This window comes from Pithys albifrons, chromosome 4 (assembly GCF_047495875.1).
Source record: "Pithys albifrons albifrons isolate INPA30051 chromosome 4, PitAlb_v1, whole genome shotgun sequence".
Lineage (NCBI taxonomy): Eukaryota > Metazoa > Chordata > Aves > Passeriformes > Thamnophilidae > Pithys > Pithys albifrons.
The window spans coordinates 59,381,912-59,407,680 of NC_092461.1; the positions used below are offsets into that span (position 1 = coordinate 59,381,912).

General features: G+C 37.5%; 1 protein-coding gene across 8 annotated transcripts; it reads left to right on the top strand.

The window, feature by feature from the left end:
• Position 1: 1 nt before the first annotated feature.
• On the top strand, positions 2-25,769 carry PEX2 (peroxisomal biogenesis factor 2). Of its 8 annotated transcripts, none has more exons than XM_071554314.1 (4): positions 213-610; positions 686-4,733; positions 6,173-6,486; positions 19,771-25,769. In XM_071554314.1, exon 4 carries the CDS (start codon positions 19,790-19,792, stop codon positions 20,702-20,704), a length of 915 nt encoding a protein of 304 aa, XP_071410415.1. In that variant the 5' UTR covers positions 213-610; positions 686-4,733; positions 6,173-6,486; positions 19,771-19,789; the 3' UTR covers positions 20,705-25,769. The 8 variants fall into 8 exon arrangements, 7 of the variants coding, with proteins under 7 accessions (XP_071410418.1, XP_071410419.1, XP_071410415.1 ...); XM_071554315.1 differs by having other exon boundaries at positions 6,176-6,486; XM_071554313.1 differs by having other exon boundaries at positions 686-878; positions 4,557-6,486.

A 25,769-nucleotide genomic window follows, 5' to 3' on the forward strand; every position in this document is an offset into this window, starting at 1 on the left:
CCCGCGCGCCATCGCGGCTTCCCGAAGCGCTTCCTGCGCCGCTGGCGGGCGGTCACCGCTCTCGGCCTGTGCGGCCTCCCGGGCCCTTCCTGTGCCCGCGGGCCGGGGGGACAGTCCCCGGAGCGACCCGAGGGGGCTCCGGCCGCGCGGAGCTCCGCTGGAGGCAGAGCCCGGCGTACCGAGCCCGGCGGCCGCGCAGGTCAGTGGGAGCGTGGGGCGGGCGGGACGAGCCGGACGGCGGCGGAGAGCGGGAGCCGCGGCACAGCCCCTCACGGTCAGTCCCTAGCTCTCTTTTTGTAAGAATTTGTGCCGGGCCTCCCGCGCTCCCCGTGCGCCTCCGTGCCGCGGGTCCCGCTGGCGCTCGGGCTCCCGGTTCTGCCGCTGCGTGTAGAGGGACGGCGAGGGATCCAGCTAGACCCGGGCATGCGGAAGGAGAGGACGAAGCCTGGCGACGAGGTCCGTGGAGAAGAAAGGGTGTAATATCCTGTTGGAGGGGTATTTACCTCTGAATTGTTAGTCTGTTGTTACTTCAGAGACTGAAGCATTTATAATCTCCAAGGGTCTTCCCTATGACTGCGTCCTATAGGTGCCTACAGGAAACCTGCCAAAGGTGAGGGTGGCACCTTTCACCCTGTGTTAATCCAGTTTTGAGCAGCCTTTAAGTAACAAACCACTGGTTTTCCAGAAAACGAATGTGGATTTATTCTGAATGGCCAACGTGTTTTGACAGAGAGATGAGTTCTGCTTATGACATTGCCCATACTGGATACCACAGCCCTGTGTATAGATACACTTCCCGTGTGATCTTTCACCTGTCAGTGGGAGGGAGGCAAAGATAAGTACAGCCAAAGGCCGTATTTTGATTTTACTGGAGTTCAGTGAGTGCTTGTGAAACTTTTTTGAGCTGTTACTAACATACAGTTCAGCAATAGTTGCCCATAAACTTTTCTCTTTTAAGACTAATACTCTTTTGATTCTTTATTGAAGATATATTTTATCAGTGCTCTTTTCTACAGATTCTTTTTCATCTCTCTTTCAGTTTCTAGTCAGCAGCAGCTTGTTTTTCAATTCCTGTTTATTCATCATCACTAGTTTATTTAATTAAATGATTAGTAGAAAAACAGCTAATAGTGTCATTGCTGGTACCTTAATTAGAGTAGCAAATAAATTGTTAAATGGAGTAAAAATTCACATCTGATTTTGATTTTTTAATGTTTTTTCATGCTGCATGAAGTCATCAATTTGAGTGACTTGCTGTGGAATTAAATTCATACCTGTAAGATATAAATTAACTCACTAAAAGGGCTTTTTTTCAGTTTTAATTTTTGGTAGAAATTGAATAAACCAGTAGGGCTGCATCAATCTCATCAAGAGTACCGGGAGGATTTGACTCATACATTTTTTAAGTGTTCTGGAATTTACTACAGAAATAGATGGTCATGTCAGTATTGCAACACCTACTTTGGTTGATAGTGCTCTAGCATTGGTTGCTACTAAGAATACTTTTTTGGAGTTAAAACATTTTATTTGCCACAAACCCGTTCTTTGCAGAGAATAGTTCAACACTTGTATCTGTAGTGATGTATATGGAGAAAAACCAGTGGTATATGTGAGAGGTCATACCATGAGTAAGCTAGTTCAGTTTTCTGTAAAAAAAAGTGTTTCCAATGTTTTGCTATCCTATACATTGTGATAATATTTTTTTAAATAATTTGTCTTCTGGGTAAATCAGGTAGTATTTTTATTGCTAACAATTGTCAGAGGTTTGTGTCTGCCTGTGCAAACATATACTTCAGAAAGCAGCATTTTTTTTACTTTTGAAAATCTTAAAATTTTAATAGCTGATGTGTTTCATCTTCCTGTACTTGGTACTGATAAGGCTATGCCTCAAGTCCTGCATTCAGTTCTGGGCCTGTCATTTTAAAGGACATTGAGGTGGTCCAGCAAAGGGCAACAGGTCTTGTGAAGGATCTAGAAAACATGTCATGTAAGAAATTGCTGAGGGAGCTGGATTTGTTTAGTCTTGAGGAGGATACTCAGAAGGGACCTCATTGCTCTCTACCCACTGCCTAAAAGGCGGTTGTAGGGAGGTGGGGACCTGTCCCTTCTACTTTGCCTTCAGTGAGAGGACAGGAGAAAATGGCCTCAAGCTAAGACAGGGGAAATGCAGATTAGATATTAGAAAATAAATTTTGCACTGTTCCAGAGGTCAGGCATTGGAATAGATTGTCCAGGGAGGTGATGGAGTCACCATCCCTGGAGGTGTTTAAAAGGTGTCCGGATCTGGCGCTGACTGATGTGGTTTAGGGGCAGAAACAGTGCTGGGTTAATGGTTGGACTTGATGATCTTAAAGGTGTTTTCCAGCCTTGATGATTCTATGATTTACACTTTTAGTTAGCATGATGCTTGTAGTGTTCTCCATGTCATTAAGCTATTGATAGAGATTGTGGGTTGGAAAGTGGATTACACTTAAAGCTCTTCTCTGTGAAGATTTTGCAAGCTCCCCTACCAGTCTGGATTGTGTTGAGGGAGGCTGAAAGGGATGGACTGTTTGGGCCTTTTTATAAGTAAGTGTATGTAAATATTTTTAAAACCCCAGTGTTATGCATATGTGTTTGCAGTTTTTAAAGTAAGAATTGAATATGTTTATTATTACTTACAAAGCATTATGAAATTGCATTAATCTGGGGCCAAAGCAACTGAAATAACTTTGCTTCTCATTTTGCCTTTAAGTCCTTTTAACTTCTAGGCCTACCTTTGTTCAAACTTGTGATTTTTTTAATTTGTTGAGATTATCCTTTTCAGCAAATGAAGAAAATCTATTCCCATTAAAATGTTCATATAAAGTAAATTGTTAAAATTAGGCATCTCTCTGCATGAGTGTCAAAATATCTTTTACTTCAGTTTAGAAATGTTAAAAACTGTGAAGTAATAGTAGCAAACGTATATTTCTGAATCGGCTCATGCTTAAGTGAGCTACCCGTAGAACTCCTAGTATATCAGTACAAATATATAAAATCTCATCTTCTGAATTTATTTTTAGAAAAAAATATTTCTTATGTAACAGGCCTTCAGATGCATTATGACTCTACCCACTTATTAAAAGGCTATCAAGTAGCTAGAATAGTATGCCTTGATTCATGTTGGTAGATTATTAAGGATTAGGCTAGATATATGGAATGTCTGTTTTGTGCAAGGAGGATGTTTAGGTTTGGGAGGGAATTTTTTTATTTATTTGACAGCCCTGAGTGTTCTTCTCCTAATAGATTCTTCTATTATTCCCCCACCCCAGGACTGTAGGTATATTTTTTTTAGAAAATGTAGTCATGCAAAGAAAGGTTTTCATACTTAGGGTGATTCAGGACATGTAGTAAGTAAATGTTCCTGTAATGAACAAAATTAAATTCAACTAAAGGTTACAAACAAGTATTAATGGTATATAAAGACTTGATTGAACCCTTCATAAAATAGAGTGGGAAAGGTAATTTCTATACCTGGTTAGTTTTTGACACTGTTACTAATCCAAGGACCTTCATTTGTCATGAAATACTGTGGTGTAAGCCAGGAAAGGGATTTTTATCTTCTCCTCTGTTCAACAGTCTGTTATAGTCTTTTAAAGTGACAGTTCTGAAAATCACTAAAGAATGCTACCCAGAGAATATTTGGGAAGAAAACTGGTTTATGTCTATATATTACCAATACCAAAAATATATTGTAAAATAAATTGCTTCAATATATAAATAGTCAAGGTGCAGGGAGTGATGTCTGAATTCAGTATTAATGTATATCTGCATGTAGTAATGAAACACGTGGTCTTTTAGGAAGAAAAAACCCAACAAGCATTTAATTATGTGTTCATGTTGCAAGAAAATGGGAATGTCTTTTCTTACTTTTTTAAGCATATGAAAGCAGTGTCAAAGCCATGAGATTCAGAGAAAGTAGGGGGAATGAAATAAGAGATGGACAGTCATCTGAAGGAAAACTACCAGTAAATTAAACAGTAGACAAAATCAGTCAACAATATGAGATTATAATTTAAGTACCTTATTACCCATCTGTTTTATTTAGTCATTGAAAACAGGAATCAGGAAGATAGAAAAAAGTGAATAAATTGTGTCCAGCTAACACTAACTGGTAAGTTTTGGACATAAAATCAGTTTGCAAGTGTAGTGTGCTTCAAAAACAAAAGTATAGTAAGAAGAAACAAAAATGAATAAGCTTTTGAATTAGAAGTTAGCACTGTATTTAATAAGAAATGTTCTTCATATATTACCAATAAATTTGTTCTGGATTAGCATCAGTCTAACTGAAACATAAGATACAGTGTATTACTTTATTTTTGATATCTGACTTCTAAAACCTTCTAAGAATGTCATGATTTTTGTGCAGAGAGAATATTTAAGACTCTCTCGGTAATACTTTTTCAATAAAGAAGTTCACCATGTTTTTGCCAGTTTAGCAGTGTTTCCTTTCAGCTATGTGATCCCTGACAGAAACTAATGTAATCTATTTCTTATTCATCCGATTACTGATATTAGTGTCTGCTTTCTTTGAGAGCCTGGTTTAAGTATTGGAAAGCAAGATCATTGCCCTGGATTTCAGGAGAGCAGGCACTGGCCTCTTCAGGGATCTACTTAGAAGAGGCGCACAGTGTCAGACTGTGGAGGGATGCAGCAAATTTGGTTTGTATCCAAGGGTCATCTCAGAGCTCAAGAGAAGTCCATCCTGACAGGTATGAAGTCAGGCTAAAATGCCAGCAGCCCTGCATTGGTGATGATAAACAAGGAGCTTGTCACAAAACTCGGACATAAAAAGTAAATATGCAGAACCAGGGACAGGTAACATGGAAGGAATACAGAGACAGTGTCTGAGTATGCAGGAGCGTGATTAGGAAAGTCAGAGTGCCTGGAGTTGCATCTGGTGAGGGATGACAAAGGCAACAAGAAGCACTTCTGTAAATACATCAGTAGCAGAAGGAGGATTAGGAAAAATATGGCCAAGGGCTCTGGTGACAACAGTGTGGAAAAGGCTGAAGTACTGAAAGCCTTCTTTGCTTCTGCCTCTACTAGCAAAGACCTTCAGGAATTGTAGAATGCAGGGAAGATGTACACTTGATGGAAGAGGTTTAGGTCAGAGAATACGTGAGTTAACTGGACGTAGATAAGGTTCTGGGCACTGATGGAATGCACCCATGAGTGCTGAGGGAGCTGTCTTATATCACTGTGATAAAATCAAATATCTCTATGATCAAATCAATATTTGATTGATCATGGAGACTGGGAGAAGTGCTGTAGACTGGAGCAAAGTCAATGTTGCTCCTGTCTTCAAAAGGGCAAGGAGTACTCACAGAACTATAGGTTGATCAGTTTCACCTTGATCCCCCAGAAGGTTGGAAGACAATAGAGCAGCTAATTCTGGAAACCATTTTAAGATGCGTTAAAGACAAGAGGGTGATCAGGAGCAGTCAGCATAGATTTACCCAGGGGAAGCCAGTCTTGATCAACCTGATAATTTTCTACAATGAAATAACTGGCTTGGCTGACAAGGGAAGGGCAGTGGATACTTGTTTCAGAAAGGCTTTCAACAGTGTCTTCTCATAGAGAACCTGCTAAAATACAGGCTGGGTGAGCATACATTGAGGTCATCATAAAACTTGCAGAGCAGATGGACCAAGAGGGGTGGTGATCAATGGTGTGAAGTCCGGTTGGAGACTGGTATCTAGTGTTGGACCCCAGGGCTCAATGGAGTTCAATCCTATTTAATATCTTCATTAATGATCTGGATGATAGGGCAAAGTGTACCCTCAGCAAGTTTGTTGATGACAAAAAAGCATGAGGAATGGCTGATATGCCAGAGGATTATGCTGCTATCCAGAGGAACCTAAAAAAGTTAGAAAATGGGCTGACAGGAATCTCATGCAGTTCACAAAGGGAAAAGATGAAGTCCTGCACCTGGGGAAAATTAACTCTGTTCCTTGGTGTTTGCTGGGTGACATCCATCCAGAAAGCAACTTTGGAGAAAAATCTGTGGGGGTCCTGGTGGGACACCAATTTCAGAATGAGCCAGCAGTGTGCCCTTTTGATAAAGAAGGCTGATGGGTACCCAGGGCTATGGAAGGAGTATTGCCATCAGATCAAGGGATGTGGTTGTGAATCCTGTTACTTTCCTCAGCAGGGGTGAGGCCACATCTGGAATACTATATCCAATTCTGTGCTTCCCAGAAGAGGTGAGGCCTGGATATACTGGAGAGTCCAACAAAAGACCACAAGGTTCATTAAGGAACTGAGGCACAGGGCTCCTGTAAGGAAAGGCTGAGAGTGCTGGAACTGTGAAGCCTGGAGAAGCAAAAGCTTGACAGGATCTTCTTGATTTATATAACTACCTGAAAAGAGGATGCAAAGAGGACAGAGCCAGGCTTTTTTCAGTGGTGTACAGTGACCAGAGGCAGTGGGCACATGCCAAAATACAGGAAGCTCTACCTGATGGTAAGGAAACACTTTCTCGCTGTGAGAGTGACCAACCACTGGCACAAGTTGCCCAGGGAAGTTGTGGAATCTCCCTCCTTGAAGATACTCAAAAGATGTCTGGACATGGTCCTGGGCAAATGGCTCCTCCTGCTTGAGCATGCAGGGATTTATCCCTTTCTACTTGCCCCTGTTACCACAAATGTGAAAAAATTAAAAAGGAGGGGGTAAAAGTCAACTCCAATGTAATCTCTTTTCATTTTTCTCTTTATTTTTTCTTCTCAGCTTGCAGTTATAATACATAAGCAGTATTTGGGCAACCCACTATCAACAGACAAAGTTTAGGAAATTTTGAGAGAAAACCGCTCTGTACCACTTTAAAGTGACTGCAAATAAAAGACTTCGTTGCCAGCAAGCTTCAAGAGAGGCATGTTTTTCTTTAAATCACAATAAATATTTTAAAGTCTGTATTGATCCTTCACATCATAAATACACTTAACTCTCTACAAATATATTAGCCTTATACATTTGCTTGGTGTATAAAAAACTGAACAAGTTACAAGATACAAAATGTGAAAAGGATGTATTTGCACTTGTATGCAATGTGTGCAGTTAGAAGATGATAATTTTGTCAGTTAAAATCAATCTTTCATTGGAATGCCCTAATGTAAATATCTATCTAGAAAGATCTGGTTTCCAAATATTATCTTTCCAGAAGAACATCTGAATTCACGCAACTTTTCAGAATATGCAAAGAGTGGATTTAAATTTTCAACCTAAATGATAGTAAGTTGTTCATGACTTAAAATGGAAACAGACTCACTCACTGTATTGCTGCTGCAGTCAATGATGACAGACCCTAAAACTTGTTACTCTCTTGGGCTGTGGCAGAAGATGACTTCACTACTGTGTTTTCAAGCAGCTTGCTTCTGCTGTTTAGGGGATTTTATTGGGCGGTTTTTGGGGAGATGGAGAGTGGGTGGAGATAGGATTGGTTTGGGTTTTTTCCATTTGACACCTAATAGAATATGTACTTTTTCACATAGACCAGTGAAGGGAGGAAAAGAAAGGATGTGACTTGCCTTTTAACTAACTAACCTGCTCTTAACACCAGCTACTGTACAGAACTCCCTGTGAAGTTAAAAGCAGCAAATAAAAAAATTTAAAAAGGTCAGTGTGTTGTGCTAAAAAGCTGCTGACTCATTAGTCAGACTGTGCTGTATGTGGACAGAGAAGGTAGCAGGCTCTCTGCCTGCCCTGTACCTTCCCGGAAGAGCTGAATGGTTCCTGTGGCCATGCAGGAAGTATTGTCAGTTAGCATCTAAACTTTAAAAAAAGTCTTTGGGAGAAGGAAAACAGAAAGGATATTGTCTATTTGTAACAGGCCTATCTCAGAGGTGGTGGGTAAATTTTTTTGTTTTGGAGGTGAGATACAAGAAACTCGGAAGTCTGATATTATTTCAGACTGTTTTCAAGTGGAAACTATATTCAGATTTTTCAGATTAAGCAAAGGTAAAAGAAGAAATAGAAAATTGGAGATAGAAAAGAGAACAAATAGACAATATGGGAAGAGAGAGGACTTACCACTGGTACAACTCTTGATTCAGGGTTAATTCAGACTGGGTCTGGGCACATCCTCCTTTCTCTGCAGGGGACGACCTGTGGAGATTTTTGGCCTTTAGGCTGCTGTCTTAGTTTTCACAGCATCTGCACAGATCATAAAGTCCAACTCTTTAAGTCAGTGGACTGTGTGGGGACCAAACTGGTGCCTTTGGTGTTATTAGTACTATGCTCTAACCAGCTGAGCTAATCTATTGTCAGTGAGGTTAGAAAAGAAAGGAGTTAATTAAAAATTAAATTCTAAGAAGACTTGAAAAAATACATTGAAATTATAGTATTCAAAAATAACACTAATTTTATAGGCAGCAGAGCTGACAGAAGATACCACAGGAAAGGTCTGACAAGCTAAAAAAAACAACAACTTTCCCTGGAAAGGAAATTAATATATGGCCATGACACTTTGGGCCATAACTAAATCATGAAGGGAAATTCATATTGGAATTGCAGAGGGATTTTAGAAGCATACAGATCAGACTGCCTAGGAAGGAAATTATTATCCCTCTTTTAAACTGTTACTTGTAATACATGTGTGCAACCATGCCAGTGGATTCTAAAATGCTAATGAATTTACAGGATTGAGGAGAGTGTGGTGAAAGCATATCAGTCTTCCCTTGTGTGCTTAAAGTTACTGCAATTAGCAAGTAATAAAACTGTCAAGGTTTTGGGACGCCGAGCACATCTAATTTTCCCAGCACCTTTATTAGTCACCGTGTATGCCAAACATTTCTGCGTACAATCATATGAAAAAGGTAAGAGTAGGGAGGAATCACATAGTGTTATTTATTTAAACAGAGCAGCCTCCTGCCAGCAAGACTGCATGAATCCTTCAGTGGACTTGTACAAATATTTTTTTTTCCATTTTTGAAAGACAGCAAAAAGTTTGACTACTTGTATTTGCAGTGTTGTGGTGTTATGTTTGTGCATTCAGCATGGTGGGCTTGAAGACTGCAAGAACAATTCCAGTCAAATGAAAAGCTTAGTTTTCTGTCTTGTTGTTGACTGATGGTGATGTAAGAGAATGATGCTGAGATTAAAGGCTGCTGGTTTCATGATCACCTGTTTTTCCTGACCCTGATGCTATTCTTACTACATGCTACTGCATGTATCTTATCTGATTCTGTGGTGATCCATTTATGTGGTAAATTTGCAGGTGGGGGTTTTGCCAGTTTAACATGGAAGAACAGTGCAATTGGGGGTCAAATTAGTGCTGGCACTAACTAGTCAGTAAGAAAAGGACACAAAGTGGGAAAATTGGAGACAGTGACTGTAGCTGTCTGAAATTACATCACCTTATGTTTCTGTAAAGGCCTAAAAAATGAGGCATAAGTGTCAGGTAAAGTTCTTTTCTTAACACCAATTGAGAGATCTTGATTATAGTTGGATCCAATTATTCATAAGTTATGCCTTGTACTGTAAGGCTAAAACTTAAAACTTACAGTGAACGGGCTTGTCTTTGTATTTGATGCAGGACTGTATTAGCTCTAGCATATCATAAATATATACAATCTGTAATGACATTGTTTTCACATAACAGTCCTTTTGGTGTAGATGGGGACAAGGGTTAATTATGACTTAGCTATGCATTTAGAACAGATTTTGCTATTCTCATCTAGTAAGTATTTCTAGTAAGGTTAAAGGACCTTATATTCTTGTGGTGCAGTACTTGGATCAGCATTGTTACACTTGCATATGCTGAATATTCATAAGTCTGCACTTAGTATGCATATGTATGTAAAAAGTAGAAAGTTGGAATAAAATGTGGGCAGTGACTTTTAACAAATGGTAAACGTAGGGTGTTTAATGCAAAATATCATGATTCTGTGATCTGTGGTAAATTATATCAAAGGATTTAGAGCAGGTGTTGCTTCTGAATCCCTTCTAAGTATCTTCTTAATCTTCATCCTGACATCTCCATACCTGCCTGGTGATCCATGCATACGGATCAGACAGGTAGGAGCAGAACAGAGACACAGGTGTGAAATGGGAATTTAAGTTAGATGACTTCTTTTTGTTTATTTTTTATGTAGTTTTGAATGGAAGAAAGGGAAGGAGGGGCATGGAAAAGATTCATAAAATTGAGATTGACACTGCTTGACAAATAAGGCAATGTGAGATACAGTGTGGTGTAATGGTGAGCACTCCGGCCTCTGGATCACAAGGTCATGAGTTCGAGTCTCAGTGGAGACCATACCGGGCAGTTCAATGCCTCCCTGCCATCCGATCCCGTCAGATCTCGGATGCTCAGCAAGGTCAGCCCCGGTCAGTACCGGGTGCTGTAGACGGTCCTGAGGACTTCACTGTCACTGTCCAAGCTTGCTTGGCCGTGGCAGATGGACTTCAGGACTGAAATTGTGGGGCCAGTTCTGCGCACGCTGTGCCTGACCTAAAAAATCCACTGCGCAGGCTTGAAGGGCACACCCATGTGGGGAGAGCCCTTCCCAAATCTTCGTTTGCGAAGTTTGGCCATACATACATACATACAAAACAGTGAAATGCAGATGTGTTGTATATGTCATGAGGTGTAAGACCAATTTTTCAGGTAACAGTAACCAGCAAAGAAGGAGTTATAGCTATAACTGCCCGCAATGTGCTGACATCTGTGCATTGGTGTTCTGTTTTTGGACACTTCTGAAACAGAGCTGCATAACTCTGCCACCAGCTGATGTTTCATCTCCTTTACATAAAGGGTGGCACATACACGAAGCTTTATGTACTTTTATACATGCAATGCAGTATTATTTTGTTATCCATACTTTTGCCAGATCCTTTAACATTATCACAAGCAAAATGTCTTCCAGTGCAAGGGTCTCTATGTCATGTGTTGGTGATCATATCAGCACTTGAAACCTACATTTGTAGCACAAGGCGTTCTCATTTTACCCATGCTCATATACCTCTTGATTTAGTCAGAAATGTTGCCCCATCTTTGCAAGGTGCTGTTCCTTCCCAGTTAACTATCACAGTTGCCACTCTGTTCGACTGCTTCAAATGTCTCTTCACCATTTTGATTCATCAACAGTAAAGATAAGGCATTTCTCCAGATAATTCCCATTATCTAGTTCTGACGGTTTTAACCATGTTTTTGAGGAGGTCTCAGGCTATGCTGTAGCTTAATTTTTTTTTAAACTTTTGGGATTTTATCACTGATTTAATTAGAAGGAACAGTAAGATTTTGTTTAGTATAGCAAGGAATGGAAATTTATACGTGGGACGGACACTTCCCTTTAGAGATTAATTTGTAATTTGTTGTACTAAGTAGAAGAGTGAAAAAAGAGAGGAAATAAAATGGAGGAAGAAGAGAAATATGGGACTGAGTGATTGAACATTAATTTGTTACATGCTTATCTTTCTATTTATTCTCATAAATGAAGGTTGGGGCCAATCCAAAAAGTTGGTAGGGTGATGCTGTCTCTGGCTTCTATACTGTGAGGAATACAAATGTACTTAGGGCTTTTGTAGCCATGAACTTAGCATCACAGCTTTTAAAAGGTAGTATTTTAAATATTAGTTACATGGTAATTAGTCTATCAAATCTGCTTGTTTGCATCTAATAATCTGTCTTTTACAAGTGCTGACTGATGAGAAATTTTTCTGAAGTCGGTAGAAGCTCTTAGCATTCAGAGTATCTTTAATGTGACCAATAGTAGTCTTGGTTGTAATCTTTGTTGCATTTATTGTAAGAATGTATTACACTGACATGGGATTTTCAGTTTCCATCAAATGCTGGCAGAAATGACTGATATACAGCTTTTAACAGTGCAGCACTTTCCTACTGCTCTTCATACTGTTTTATCAATTCTGGCTCTTCTGAGCTGGTTTTGATTTTGTAACTTGAAGCTCTAATATTTTGACTTTGGCAGGTAGTTTATGGAGGGTAAATCAATGAGCTATCATTATGTTTTCTTGCTGTCTCCAGGCATTCAGCAGTTGCTAATCTCTTGCATCTCATTTTTATATATCTAATTAAAGTTGTAAAAACAATCTGTGATTTGAATGTATCTTTGTCTTTGGACATTAAATGTAACCATAGCATTTAGGATTCTGGGATTTGTTAGTAGTTGCTCACTCAACCTCCATAATGAAAATCTTAATTTTATCCGTGGGATCGATTTGTTGCACAGTCATTCAGTGTTTTCCTTGACTTGTCTAATTTAAGAAATAGTCCTGTCTTCCAGAAATGTAAGAAATAAATAATAGTTTCTGTGATTGTAATGTGCTACTGGCTTTTCAGTTAGTGTTAGTAGTTATTGCAAATGGTTAAAGAATCAATTTATGTTCTTTAGAAAATGATAGGTATTGGGTTGAAGTATACAGAAATCCAGACAGTAATACAAAATCAATCTTTTTAAGGTTATTTGAGGTAATGATACAGTGATAAGTTAATTTTCCAGTGATTAAGAGACAGCACAGTTGGGACTCCCAATTAGACTTTGATCTGAGGATATTTCTCTACACTTGATGAGCAAGAAGTAGATGAGAATTAATGGTAAGACATGAGGCTTTGAGCAGCTGGGGTCCATGTTCTGTAATATGAGTGTCGATGTTAAGGAAGATTTTAAAGTTAACTGAATGCATATAATTTGATTTCCCAGTTTTAACATTTATTTCTTTTAAATTGACATCTGTAAAATATCCTCTGCTATTGAGAGTACCTGAAAAGAACAGTTAAATGGTATACATTTTCACAGAAAAAAAAAAAGAAAACCACAAAGGCACTTAAAAAACATCCCATCACCCCACATTAAAAAAGCATCTCAGCATTCTTGTGGGGGTGGAAAGGTAGTTTTCATTTGCTATGTGTTGATACACTAACTTTATGAACATAAAAGGGTCTGGCTTGTACTCTCACACACTCCATATGGCAACACTGAATGCACAATGCCAAATGCATTGTACCTCCTGAAGAAAAAGGCAACTGTGTGTCAGTGTTATCCCCAGAGAGGGTGTGATTCCTCGCATGCCCTCTCTGCATACTCCTTCCCCATGCCTGGGCCACAGATCTCAATGCTGGGACTGGACAGAATCTAGTCTGTTGAAAGGGCTAAAAAATGGTTACCTTTAATATATGTCCTGTTATTTCTTCATGTTGGGATAATTTATTATTATAAACTAAAATATTAATAATGGATGTTAAAGAGACTTTATATATCAGGAATTCTTCCATGGCCTGGAAATCAAAAGAGTTGTCCAGGCAAAAATAATACAATATGATTAACGATGAATATAAATTAATATAGGAATGTAAGAATGAAATTTATGACTTTAAATAACAAAATGTTTCAATTTACAAGGCACAAGAAAAGAATCAGTGAAAAGGTCCAAAAGTCTGACTTAAGAGGAGGCACAAAGGGATAGGTCCATTACCTAGATCTGTTACTAAATAAGAAAGGAGAACAAGTAACAGACTTTCAAAGACTGATTCTTTACTTCATACATTGTAAAAGAGATATATTGTGACCTGCTCCTTTCATAAAATTAATCTTATACAGGAAATAAGAATGGAACCAAAGCACAGAAAGAATAGCCTAAGGAATCTTAATATAGATGTGCTCAAGTGGCAAATCCTAATAAAATTCATCCTAGAATGATTGAGGAATTAGGCACTGCTGATTTTATTTATTTATTTAATATCCCAGAGGGTGAAAATAGCCACCAAAATGGGTTTGTGTGTGTCAGTTTTTGTGCCTGCTTATTCTTCTGTAAGAGAATTATTGAAGCTGTCAGGTTTGATTCCAAATAAAGGTTTGAGACTAAATAGATTAGCAATTAATTTGTATCTAATAATGTGTAGAAGAGAGATTGTAGAACATCCAGTATGGTTTGATGAGATGAGACCTGCTTCTAAAAAACCTCAATCTGTTTCTCCTCTTAGAAAGGATCACAAGTTTAGTAAGTAAGAGGAAAACTTGAGGTACAATACAGCTTGATTTTAATAGTCTTTTTACCTAAATAGGCAAACTAGGGAAATGTAATGTCAGTAGTATCTCCATTAGATGCTGATACAATCAGCATCAAGTTGAAAAGTTACTTCTACAGAATAATTGTCTGTAGTGCCCTGTCAAGGTGAAAAGGCATTAATGAGTTGGATGATAGAAGAGAACGCATACTTAGAAAGTTACTCATGATAGTAGCTGGAAAGGGCGTTAAAATTTGGTTGTTTTTCTTTTCTTTTGTTTTCAACATAAGATCTGAATCCAAAATACTCTTGTTGAGTTTGGAGATAATAGCTAAAATCAACAAGATAAAAAGCAATGCAGGCAAGTATGAGGCACTGCATTTAACAGGAAAAACTCAAATACATGAATCTAAAACAGGAAATAATTATTCAGAGAGACAAGTGACCAAAAAAGACATGAAGATATAGTAGATCTCAATGTAAATTCTAATATGCTGCTGGAAAAAACTAGTTTGTGGGGTTTGTTTGTGTTTTTTATTTGGTTTGTTTTTTCTGGAGTATCATACCAGGCATGTTGTAGGACAGAGAATATTGTCTCATTTGGCAAATCTGTGCATAATCAATCCCCTCACATGCCTTTTTGCTTTTTGCTCTTGAGAAGGTGCAACAAATGGAAATGCTTCTCCATTGATGTTACTGTTTTCTGTTGCAGAATTAAAAGCATTCTTACTTGTAATAAAGATGCTTTAGATTGCACATGAGAAAAATATTCTTTGTAATTACTAGGGTGATAAAACACTGGAACAGACTACTTCATAAAACTGTGGAATTGGCTTTTTTGGTAGTTAGACACCTGTCAGTATATTCTTGAGCCTCTGCTTGTGCTGAGTTAGGATTTGGTAGTCTCTGTGGTCCATTCCATCTCTGCATAAGTACAGTGCTCAGAATATGTATTTTGGCTGTACAGAAAAGATTGTCTAAAGGAGGTAAATCATGAACTCAGTGAAGTTAATAAGTGTGCTACTTTTGCTTCCTCAATGTAGGTTTAACTTGGAGCAGTAAGGAACAAAGTTATTTTTTTATTTAATGAAGAATAAATATATTTTTATTTGGCTTCCCAAAAAGTGTGTTGACAAATCTTACTTAAAATTATTTTGAGGCTTTTGCATCTATGTCTACTTGTCTTTTAATGATTATGCTAGAAAAGCAGGAAATGCGATTCCAGTAGCTCTGAGATAGTATAGAAACCTCATGATTACTTATTCACAGTGGAATAGCCCTGTGGAAAAAAACGGCACCCAAGAGGTTACTTGGATTTGTATATTTCTGCAGGCAAAGTTTACGGACCTGGAAATGTAAATGTAAAATTTTTGTAGGCAGAAAGCATTGACAAATATGCCTGATGGTAATACATCTCATACTGATAGTTCCAGAAACAGGTCAGTAATAATGCTTATATTGATAACGACAATCCAGGAGATGTTACTCGGTATTATAGATAAAATCCATGTTATCACCTTAATTATAATTACATTAATATTGACAGGCTGTTGGCAATACTCACATTACTATTGATAGATTTCTGTCAATAATGTGTTTCCAAATAAAATATATTCATTCATAATTTGTACAATGTTCAATAACAGCACTAATAAATACAGAAGAAATTCCTCTTTCCCTAGTGATATACAATCATTATTTTTTTTTGTTTCATAATGTACTGTACAACTGTTAATTTGTTTAGTTTTAAAAAAAATCCAAACCAGACAAAATATAGGTTATTTAAGAGGAACATTGTTCTGTTTTGTTTTGTTTTTCACAGGGGCAGTTTAATTTTTTTTCTATGCAGTATCTGTCACAGCATAAAACCAACAGAGAACCTTTCAATTAGTAGTTTTTACTGGTTTATCTTAAAGTTTATTTATCTAATAAGTTAATCCACATAGAGTTAATCAAATATTTGAGTGTTGATACTTGTCTCTTTCATTACTGGGTCTATTCTGAGTTTGTAGGTTTTAAACAACTTAGGAGAGTTAAAACAGTAAGGATTTGACAAATTGAATTTAATGAAGAAACGTGAAGGAAAAACAACATTCTCTATATTCTGTGTAGCTCAAAAGAATATAGAGAATGCAAAAATAACATGAAAAGATGTACAAGTTAAATGTCTTGACACTTATAGGCTGTGTATATTATCTAGTCTTAAACCAGAATAGTTCTCATTTATTTCTGCTCTAGTACTACTGTCTGTGAAAACAATACAAACTGAAAAATACAAAAAATTTCTGAAAGGACTTTGTATAGAAGAATTAATTTTAAAAGGGAAATTTCCTACCATAGCAAAATAGAGATTAACATTTAGGCCTTTTCTCTGAAAGAAACACTTGCTATTATTCAGATCATTAAGACATTTGCAGACATTTTCATAGGACAATGGAGATTTCAAACTGTTTCTTAATATTTGCCAGTGGGAAGTAAGTATCTTCTCTGAGTGCAATTAAACCTTAAATCAGTTCAGAAGAAAGCATAGTGTATAGCAGAACTCTTCAGCCTGTACATGTAAGCACACTGAAGTGTGCTCACACATTAAAATCAAAGGTGTATGGATATAATCTTTAGGTAACTTGCAGGGTCCAGTTAACAGCCATGGCCTATGGCAAACTTTCTGTGTTCTTAGCAACAAAGAACTTCAAAACAATACCCAGTTTTATTGCTTGAATTGAGAACACTTACTTAATTCATCAAAAAGAAAACTTTTCTTAGGTAACAGTCTTAGAAGCATAATTTAAAGGATTGCATCTTTATTGTGTTTTGGTATTCTTCCTTTTCCACATAGTCTGTATAAAAGTGACTCAAAGTAGAATCAGTCTGATAGCTCGTTATTCAGGAAGACACATTAAACATGTCATGATTAAACAGTATGCATGGTGTTGATTCTAATGTTTTTTTAGAAGGAGACTTGTATTTTGCAAAATTTCAAAGCTTAACAAACAGTGATTGGGCTTGTTGGTTCAAAAGTGGTTCCTGTTTTCTGTATATGAAGATCCAGCCCACTCTGACAGGTTCATTGAAGTTATTTCCTTCAAATAAAGTTCTATAAAGGATCATGAAAAAATATGTATTATCACAAATCAGTTAGATTCTACAGTGAGGGTCTACAGTGGAAACATCAAGCTCCTAGTTCCAGAGGAGATCTTTAGGACAGCTAGTCTATCCTCCTGTGAAAATTAGGAATAAATTAATTGCTAAAACAGGTAAGTTGGGGCATCATTTAGTCAAGTTTTAGGAATTTTCAGGGATGAAGATTTCACAGTCCGTGTAGACAAACTGTTCCAGCTTCCTTATGTCCAATTGGAATTTCTCATGTAGCAACTTAACACACACCTCTCTCTTTCAGTGCATCTCACACAAAAGCTTGACTAATCTTTCCTGCAGCCCTTAGGTAGTGCACAATTACTCATAGATCTCTTTTTAGCTGCCTTATCTTCAAGTTGGACACTCTGAGTCCCTTCAAGCTCTTCTCGTATAGCAGGTCTTGGGGATCTCTGATGGTATTAGTGACTGGACTCTTCAGGATGTTAACTTTTTGTTTGTAAGACTGCTAGAAAGGAGACAAAACTGGAGGTATTATCCCAGGTGGAGGCTCAGCAATGCCAAGTGGAGTGTAGTAAGCACATCATTCAGTCTGCTGGCTGTGCTCATGCTAATGCCTTGCAGGGATGCCCTGGTGTCTTGTGTTCAGCTTTCTGCCTACTAGAATCACCACATCCTTTTTTCAAAGCAGGTGTGCAGTTATAGAGGCACCTAGTCTGTAAAAATCCATTGGCTTTCATGTGTATTTCATGATCTGTTATAATCCTATGTATTTGACACCTTTTCCTTGGACTTCAGAAGGTTCCTGATGACCCATTTGTTACTTGCTCAGATTTCTTTAGATACTGTGGCTGTAATGAGGGGGGAAAAAATCTGTACAGATTTAGTCTACCTTATTTATGAGAAATCTACAACAGAAATTTCTCCTAGCACCTGGCATAATGGAACACAGCTGGAAAAGATGGTTGAACTGATGTTGGAGAATCATCTTAGTAGGTGGATCAAGGAAGTTGTTTGATAAGATGTTCCTTTCGAGTAACTGTAAGATTTTTAAAGGAGATTTTGTGTACTGGGAATTGTATAGAACACTGAAACAAGAAGAGTAGAGTGAAATGAGTAGAAGAGGAAATGAAGAAGACATTAGGGGTGTAGCGGTTATGAGTGAGTAACACTAAACCAGAGTGACAGGTTCCAGATCAAATGGTTCTCAAGAGGCTCTGGTTCCTAAAATAGTAGTGGGGTAAGATGAGGGGTAGGAGGATGGATAGACATTTGCACTGGAGTTCTTGAAATGATGCAGCAAGATCCAGTAGAGGTTGAATTGACCCTCTGATCATAAAGTAGAGGAGGGAAGTTATTCGAATCATACTGAAAAATGTTTCTGCTGCTAGAAAGATGAGTGTGACAGGCTTGGGTGTACTGCCTTTGTATGCCAGCTTTTTGGGCTGTGCAGGTTTATACCATGAACCCCAAAGCTGTTTGCCCAGAGGATGGGGCCGAGTGCTAGTTTCACCTGTCTTTTTGCCTGCTAATGAGGAAGGAGGAGGTTAAAGAAACTGAATGGAGCTATTGTGTGCCCTACCCATGTAGCAGTCTTAGTTAATTGGAAACTATTGTTATACGCCATACTTTAAGTACAAAATCATATTTCCTGTTAGCTTTGCATGATATTTTCCTTGCAGGGATAACAAATTATAAACATGGTAAAAAATCTACAAATAATGTTTTATACTGGGTTTTAAAATATATTGAGTTTTAAATTTCTTGGTGCATACTTTTTCAGCAAATGGTTGTTTGTTTGGAAGGATTTTTTTTTTTATTCTTCACACCATTGGCAACTGTTCCTATACAGGAACCTATACAGCATCATTTACTCAGTAATCTTGTGAGTGTTATAATGAATTTTTCTCTTATAAATAAGAATTTGAGGTACCATTGTCAGTTATGCAAAGAATCTGGCTTAGAAAGTGAAATATGCTGCATACTACCTGAAACATATCAGTTCTAAATCACTTTGTAGGTTTTTTTTGTGGAAAAAGGAACCAAAAATTGTTTACCCCACAGTTTTGCATTGAGGTGTTAACTGTATTTTGCTTTTGCAATTTGTTGCATTTATTTTCTTAGTCACAGAACTCCAGATACAATAATGTTTAAAGGAAGCAATTTTAAAAGTAATCCTTAAGTTTGTTAGTATTTCTAAGACTTTACTTTCAGCTGCAGCTGCTGAAGTGTTCATGTTGCTATATTTTCTGTCCACTCCACTGTTCTTTACTAGATTTTTAGATAATATATTCATCCTCCCAATTTCTCCATAGAACACTATGAAATTTTACAATTCTTCTTTCTGATCTATTTTACGGTCCAATTGAATATTAGTTATGCCATGCAGTATTTTTAAGTGTATACAGTGAAATACTAAATTGGTGGTTTTTTCTAAATATCTAAAAGATGTTGAATGATTTCCTATAGGCAAATCCAAATGTTGTATGTGAGAAATAGTCAAATATAATTTCTTTTGAGATGAAATTCTATGCTGTTAATGTGAAGTTTCTTGAAATGACTTGTAACATATTAACAACAGCATTCTAAAGATATTTCTTGTTTACTGCTAGTATATTACAATTTTGGTATCTTTAATAAAAAGATAAATAGGAAATATTCCATTACATTAACATCTATTTGTGTTTTATTCCTAGAAAGTTTTTTTCTGAAGAAATGGCCTCCAGCATTGGAAATGAAAAGAATGTGAATCCTGTGCTCAGAATAAGTCAACTTGATGCTCTTGAACTAAACAAAGCCCTGGAACAACTCGTGTGGTCTCAGTTTACCAGCTGTTTTCATGGATTTAAACCAGGGGTGTTGGCTAACTTTGAACCAGAAGTAAAAGCATTTCTTTCTCTTATATTATGGAGATTCACTGTCTGTTCCAAGAATGCAACTGTGGGACAGGCTATTCTGAATATTCAATACAAGAATAACTTATCTCAAACAGAGAAGTACCAGCCTCTGAGCAAACACCAGAAGTTGTGGTATCTTATTTTCACTGTTGGTGGAAGATGGTTGGAAGAAAGATGTTATGATTTATTCAGCAATCGTCAACAACAATCTTTCTGCAAAATTAAGAGCTATATTAGCTTTGGAGCTGGACTTCTTAAATTTTGTGGACTTGTAAATTTTCTGGTTTTTCTTCGGAAAGGAACATTTGCAACACTTACAGAACGTATTCTAGGAATTAGGTCGGTTTTTTGCAAGCCCCAAAGTGTTCGTCAGGTGGGATTTGAATACATGAACAGGGAGCTCTTATGGCATGGCTTTGCTGAGTTTCTAATTTATCTACTGCCACTTATTAATGTACAGAAACTGAAACTTAAAATTACTTCTTGGTGTTTGCCTATTGTAAGTCTTTCTGATAGTCAAAACACATTAACAGGCCACAGCAGGGAATGTTCACTATGTGGGGAATGGCCTACCATGCCCCATACCATAGGCTGTCCACATGTTTTTTGTTACTATTGTATTAAAAGTAACTACTTATTTGATATGTATTTTACATGTCCTAAATGTGGCTCAGAGGTACACACTCTGCAGCCACTGAAGTATAAAATTGAAATGACAGAATTGCATATGTGATATGAGGTTGATTTAGTTTTATATGATACATGAAATACATTGAAAAAATTAATGGAAGAATGCACAAACTACTGGAAGCAAATGGATTAAAGATGGTTTTGGAAATTCTGTATTTTGTAGCAACATGTATTTTTACTGGTCTTAGTTTTTTTGTTGAGTAATAGTGCTGTAATGCCCCACTTGGCAGGTTTAGGGGAAGGTAGTTGGTTTTACTGTGGATGGTGCATGGGAAAAACAACAAAATTCTCAGGAGGTGCAATAACAACTTTTACTTGCAAACTGTAGAACATTCTGCTTAAATAAGGCACTTGGCAAACTTAAACTTAGCAATCTTTAACTTATCCAGACACAACAAGGCACTTAACAAGGCATCAACTGGAACTTTTTGGTCTGGCTTAGAATAGATTGTGAGGATAAGAAGGTAGGAGAACAGAGAGAAAGGTAGATTGTCACCATTTTAGGGTACAGGGTGGTCTCAGCAGCTTTTAAATCCAGGGTGGTGGAATGCACCACGCTGTCACGGATGAGTGAAAGGCTTAGCCAACATGTATTAAAGAAGCTCTGCTGTTGAGTCATGAGGTTCAGAAAGTATCCAGTCTTAGCCTTGGATTTTGTCAACTGTTTAAACTGACGGAATTAATAGAGGTGTGATTGAACCACTTCTGCCCTGCAAGTTTTAATAATGGCAAACAGAGAATATTTATGCAAAATGAATTATTATTACAAATGATCAGACAAAAGATTTTAATCAGAATTATTTACTGCACAATATAAATGCTAAAACTACTGCTAGTATAAGATAGGATAGCACACTATATTGAAGTGATTATTGAAGCAATTATATTTAATCTAGCAAAAAGAAATAATTATGAAGTAGAAATTCGATGTAACTCATCCATACACACTCTTCCACTCAACCTCAAGGAGTATCCTTGGGGGACATCCCCAGCCCAAAGGAGGAATCTCCACACACGCACATACAGAAAGGTTATGTTAGAAGAATCTGACTGTGTGAAAGGGAACTGGAGCGTTGTACTATAAAGTGATTGACTGCTAGTCACAAATTTACAGGCCAGCTACCATCTTATCTGCCACATCCAATTTTGAAAAGCAGAACTGGTGTTTGAAGTTTGGTGAACCAAGCTGGTTTTCGCATAATTGAACACCAAAAACATTGGCATGGCACCACCCATAACTGCACAGACAGCTTGCATTGTATGCATTGCCTAATTTGATTCCAGGCCTTACCGGGGTAGACCCTCCTGCCACACACACATGTCACCATCCTTTTATCTGCTCAGGTCTGCTGGGCTCCTCCCTGAGGCGAGCTGATGCTAATTTCAGCATTGAAGTCTCATGGCTGCATTCTGCAAAGTCAGAACATTCCCCATGGCCCCATGTGGTTGGCCACCCCCATTACCCTGCAGATGGGCGACTGAGTCCCCAAATGTGTACATGCTCCGCAGCGCAGTGCAAGAAGGCTCAGGGGGGTGGGGGGAGCAGTACATAGCCCACCAACCCAGAACTCGCCCTGTTCCCCCACTACTTCCCACCTGGTTGTTTTGTACTAGGCAGCCATTCCTCCAGTCTCCTACAAGTGCCAGCTTGCCTATGAAGGAAAGAAAAGGAGTTCACCAGCTCTTCTACTCTTTCTCAGACTTCTTGATCCCAGTTTTGAACCCCTGTATTGTCCATTCATTTATTTCTAGATTTAGAGTCTTATCAGCCTGCCACTTCTTAACTGCATGCTATATGTGTCCCTCAAAGACAGAGAAGATGCCCAGTAAGCTTTTACCCATTTTGTGTATTTTCTCAAGCTTGTCAGAAAAGTTTGTTGCATTACCAGCTTAACTAGTAGGTGGATTTAGTGGGAAAGTAGTCCTTTTCGTGCCTTAAAGAATAATTTAAAATTTATTTTAAATTTGAATTCCCAGTGTGGTGTTCCACAAATGAAAAGGGAAGATGTAAGACAAATTGTCATTTCAGTGGATTTTTAGTTTTCATCACTTTAAAGTGATCTGCCTGGTAGACAGGTGGATACCCTATAGTAACATGTGCCTGCAAGAGATATAACCACTGCAATACAGTGCACCTTCTAGACCTTTATGAGATGACTGAACTAGTTTTCTCAGGCAGCTATGACTGATCTTCAGTGTCATAGATATGACCTTCCACTTCCCTATAAAGCTGAGGGATGAAGTCCATCATCCATTGGATTGTGACAGCTGCCCGGGGTAAGCGACACTCTTCTGAGTCAGAGACACTGGAGAAAACTGTTTACTCACAAGATGCTGCCTGTGGGAATTGACAGGGGTTTTTTGGTGTGGTCAAAGTGGGTGCCAGATCTCACTAGCAGTTCACCTCCACACAGAAAAAAAGATCAAATGCACCTTTTCTGCTTTTTTCTTTCACTATTTGGTTTCTTAGTTGGCTTTGCAATGGTTTTATTGTTCTGTTTAAACACTTTATCCATTTATTCTTCAGCCTGGTTTTATACAATTACTTTTTTGTTATTTTTGTTATTTTTAACAGGAAGTCTTACCCAGAAGAGTCTTATTAACACAAAAATATGTTGCATCCTCTTTTGACTCTTAAATTTTCAAAAACATACACAGTTAAATTGAATAAATAGCTTTATGGTGGCTGTGTTCTTGATTGGTTATTGTCAATAGTCAATCCCAAAAATAGTATGGTAACAGCTGATCCAATATCTTTGAACTACCTTTGTGAAATGATTTATTACACTCTTCATTCTATATTCTGATTGAAACAACCTATTTATTTGAATATCTTAAAGTTTAGTTTTTGATCTTTAGAGTGACACATTTTGCTTTCATCTGATGCAATTAAATATAGTTAGCAGGTTTTTAACTATCTTTGGGCATCCCTAAACATAATTAATTCTCTGCTACTGTTCTGTGAGTCAACAGAGATTTCAGAGCAATTGCTTCCAGATCCAGTGCCACAATATTATTTGCCATCAAATGTGTATATTAGCAGCCTGCCATATTTCTGTTATTTGCTGTTGCAATTAGAACCAGGAGGTGCAAATCTGTCTTTATTAAAAGTATCAAAAGTGGCAAGTCTGTTAGAGAGTATCCTGCAGTCTCTTCTTGATCCTAAACAGATTTTGTATGATTTGTCCCTCCACAGCACTTAATATCTTTTTCCCATAGAAATGTATTAGCAACCCTGAGTTCGAGGTGGTCTAGTGTCTCCAGAAAGCATTATCAGCATTTCTGCTACCTCTAACTATCCTTATTATGAAAATTTGTTTGCATCCAAACTCCAGGGTTTGTAGCTTTGAATTAATAGCAGACCTTTGTTTGCTGTGGACTCTTCATTTATTCTGAAGTCACAGTGTAGTATTTTGTCAAGAGCAAGGATTCTCTATAGTGGCCTCTGTTAGGGTGTCATGCCCCTCTTATGTAGGAGTTAACCTCTTTCCTATTTAGAAATGCTTCATTTTCCTGAATATGTAAAGAATAGTTCTTTTTCATCCCACCTCTCTGTCCTGCTGTTTGATTTATCTAAGTTGTATGAATTTCCTGAAGTTTGTTTTGTCTCTTGCAGTTTCATACAAGTAAAATGTGTACTCTTTGTTTCTCGTCTCTGATACACTATCTGTACAAAACCTGTTTCCAGTAGATCAGTATCTCTGTTGTACTGCTGGTTTTTGGTGGCTGTGCTATATTGCACTTGACCTTACTGTTTTTCTTCTGGAATTAAACTTTCAATATTTAATTTATGATGACTTATACCAAAAGTATTGGTCTACTAATGTAGCATCTCCTCATCACCATGTTGGATTTGTAGTCCATAGAATTAACCACATTTGTAAAGTCTGTGTCTTATGGCATAACCAAACAGATAATAAAGTGGGGGTTTAGTTCCTTTTTTTTTCCATATAGGTAAGAAAGTACCAAGCGTACCACAAAAGTAAAAGGTTTGGGAAGAGAGTGTTTCTTTTAGTCAGACACAGAATTAGATTTTTTTTAAATCTACTATGCGATGAAACCTTTGCTCAGTTGTAGTCACAGCTGAGATCGGTGAGACCAAGGTTCCAACTTACACATTAAAAAACTACTTTTACCAGGTTAGCTTTTTAGGACTTAAAAATTAACATTCAGCATCTTCCTTTATAGCACTTTAAAATTAAATATGTATTTTTTTAATATTCTAATTCTAGTTTTTTGTGTCTTGTGATATATAAGTTGCAGAAAAGGCTAACTTGAAGATACTACAGGAAAAAATCAGATAATTTGTAGACTAATCAAAGGATAATTAGTTTTATGTAGTGCTACATCTGGTGATGCTTCCTGCAGTAGGGGGAATAAAATTTATTTTATGGTGTTAATCTCTAAACAAAAGGGGTTTAGTGTTCAGCTACCATGAGAATGTACTTATGAGTAGTCATATGTGCATCAGTGAAAGGGATAAATGCCTGGAATTTAAGGAAGCTAAGGGACCAAAACCTTTATTCAGGCTTAGATAGGAGTTGCAGCCTTGTATTACCAGTTTTCTTTGTGCTCTGTTGTGTATCTTTGTGTGCTACATGAACATTTTCGTCTTATCAAGAATCAAGAAATGAAGTTGTAACTGAAGCAGATTAATTATAGTATAAACATGCTTGAAAACTTTTCACATCTTCATTTGAATGAGAATTACAAGTTGCCACAGGGTGTGATTCAGGAGGCATTCAGCTGAAAGGATCAGCAAATGCTGATTCCTTGCTTCCACAAACCACCACCACCCCATCTACTCTATATGCTTTAAGAGAGGTTTTATTTAAGTAATGTTATAAAATACTTGAAAGCAGGTTTTTATGTAAAAGGAATGAGAAGGGTAGCATCTGATCTCTGCATTACCTGTAAACATTTCATTTTTTCATAAATCTGAGATATGATGGGTAAGGATGATGTCAACATTTGTGAAGAAAGATAAGAGATTTCCTAAAGACAATCTAATGAATGTCATTATTTGAGAATACTGCTGCCATTGTTATCTAGGATGTATCATTCTTATGAAAACCAAGTTGACAAATAAATTATACTTTTTAACAGGA